The following is a 1,463-nucleotide window of genomic DNA, read 5'->3' as shown; positions in this document are numbered from 1 at the left end:
ATGTACTCATTTTTTTGTTGTTTTGCTGCATAAACAAAATTAATAAATTTCAAAATGGGTACTTTTCCTTTAATCCATTAAGGTTCTGAAATACTTAATTCAACTTATCTAAATAGAAATAGAGAGAAGGTGGCAGGATGATGGGACGCAAGGAATGCCGAGAGGTGTGTTAGGAAGCCTCCGTAAGGTGACTCCACCTGATGGATACCTGTCATTTGAACGTTTTTGTGCAGGTTTACAGGTGAGATGACAACACATATACAAGTATAGTAGGATTTAATATGTTTATAGATGAAAGAATTCTTTGTGCCTCATCATATTTGACATGTGAAACATGCATTTGCAAATGTACATATAATTCATATCATTATAAAAGCCACCTATATTTTTAAAATCCCTTTAAGGCATTCCAGTATTCAAATTCTAATCACAGATCAGCTTACTACGAAATAAGATGGATGATCCATCTTCAAGTTCTTGTGGAAACAGCATGCCTGCCAAACCAGGTCCTCCCCCAACCAAGTCTTCCTCCATTTCCTCCATGGGTCCTCCACCACCCTCCAAACCCTCCATTGTGTCTTCCATGGGGCCTCCTCCCCTTCCACATTCCAGACCACCTTCAGCACCTCTTTTGGATGAAGTGAGTACTGAAGGGTTTGTGTGTATTAACATTTTTAAAAGGAGGTTCAGAATTTCATTTCTGATATTTTGAAATGAAATAAGTGTTTTGTCAAAGGTTCAAGTATTAAAAGATTGTTTTTTAATTTTTCCATAGGAACATTCAAAGCAACCCCGCACTAATGCCAATATGCCCAGCAATATCAGAAGTAACATAGGTGTTCCACAGCACCACCGTGCTGAGCGCACCATGTCAATGCCTCACCTTGATGAACCCTTGAACCAACATGAAGCTGCTCCATTGCACCAGTATGACCATGCAGACGTGCGATCACATGCCGGCAAACCTGACATAAAGATGGGAGTTGGTGGTATTATGGGTCATTCAAAGTCAATGGGCAATATGCAGGGACCCCCAAAACCACCACGAGCATTAGAGCGAGACAGAGGAACACACAGCTTGGACCGAAACCTCGAGAACAGAGGCATCACAGACCACCCAAGAATACCCAGTGACATACGTGGAACACACTCATTAGAAAGAGAACACTCAGAGAGGAAGTGGAGTCATGAGAGGCTTGAAAGACCACATAGAGAACGGTGAGTATGAATGTGCATTTTGTGAGATAGTTAATTACGATTTTTAAGTGATCTGAAGACTTCTGGCTAGGGTACTTTATAGTTTTGAGATTAATTGTCTTTTGTTCAAAACTTTTTGAGATATAACAAGATTGATATCAGCTAATTGAAGATACAGATTTTGATTGCAAGACACTAAACACATGTTTGATGTACCTTTATTCTTATCCAGATTAAAAAAATATATATATTTAACCCTTTGTGCA

The 1,463-nt window shown here is 39.2% G+C and overlaps 1 protein-coding gene across 1 annotated transcript in view; it reads left to right on the top strand.

Moving 5' to 3' along the window:
- LOC119586285 (suppressor APC domain-containing protein 2-like) overlaps positions 1–1,463 on the top strand; it is a gene marked incomplete in the record, with an annotated part of 9,445 nt that overhangs the window by 3,352 nt on the left and 4,630 nt on the right. The window contains 3 exon segments of the mRNA XM_037934991.1: positions 117–241; positions 434–640; positions 776–1,218. Coding sequence (XP_037790919.1) covers positions 117–241; positions 434–640; positions 776–1,218 — 775 coding nt within the window.

Source organism: Penaeus monodon, chromosome 21 (assembly GCF_015228065.2).
Source record: "Penaeus monodon isolate SGIC_2016 chromosome 21, NSTDA_Pmon_1, whole genome shotgun sequence".
NCBI lineage: Eukaryota > Metazoa > Arthropoda > Malacostraca > Decapoda > Penaeidae > Penaeus > Penaeus monodon.
This window is presented reverse-complemented; position numbering and strand designations above follow the sequence as displayed.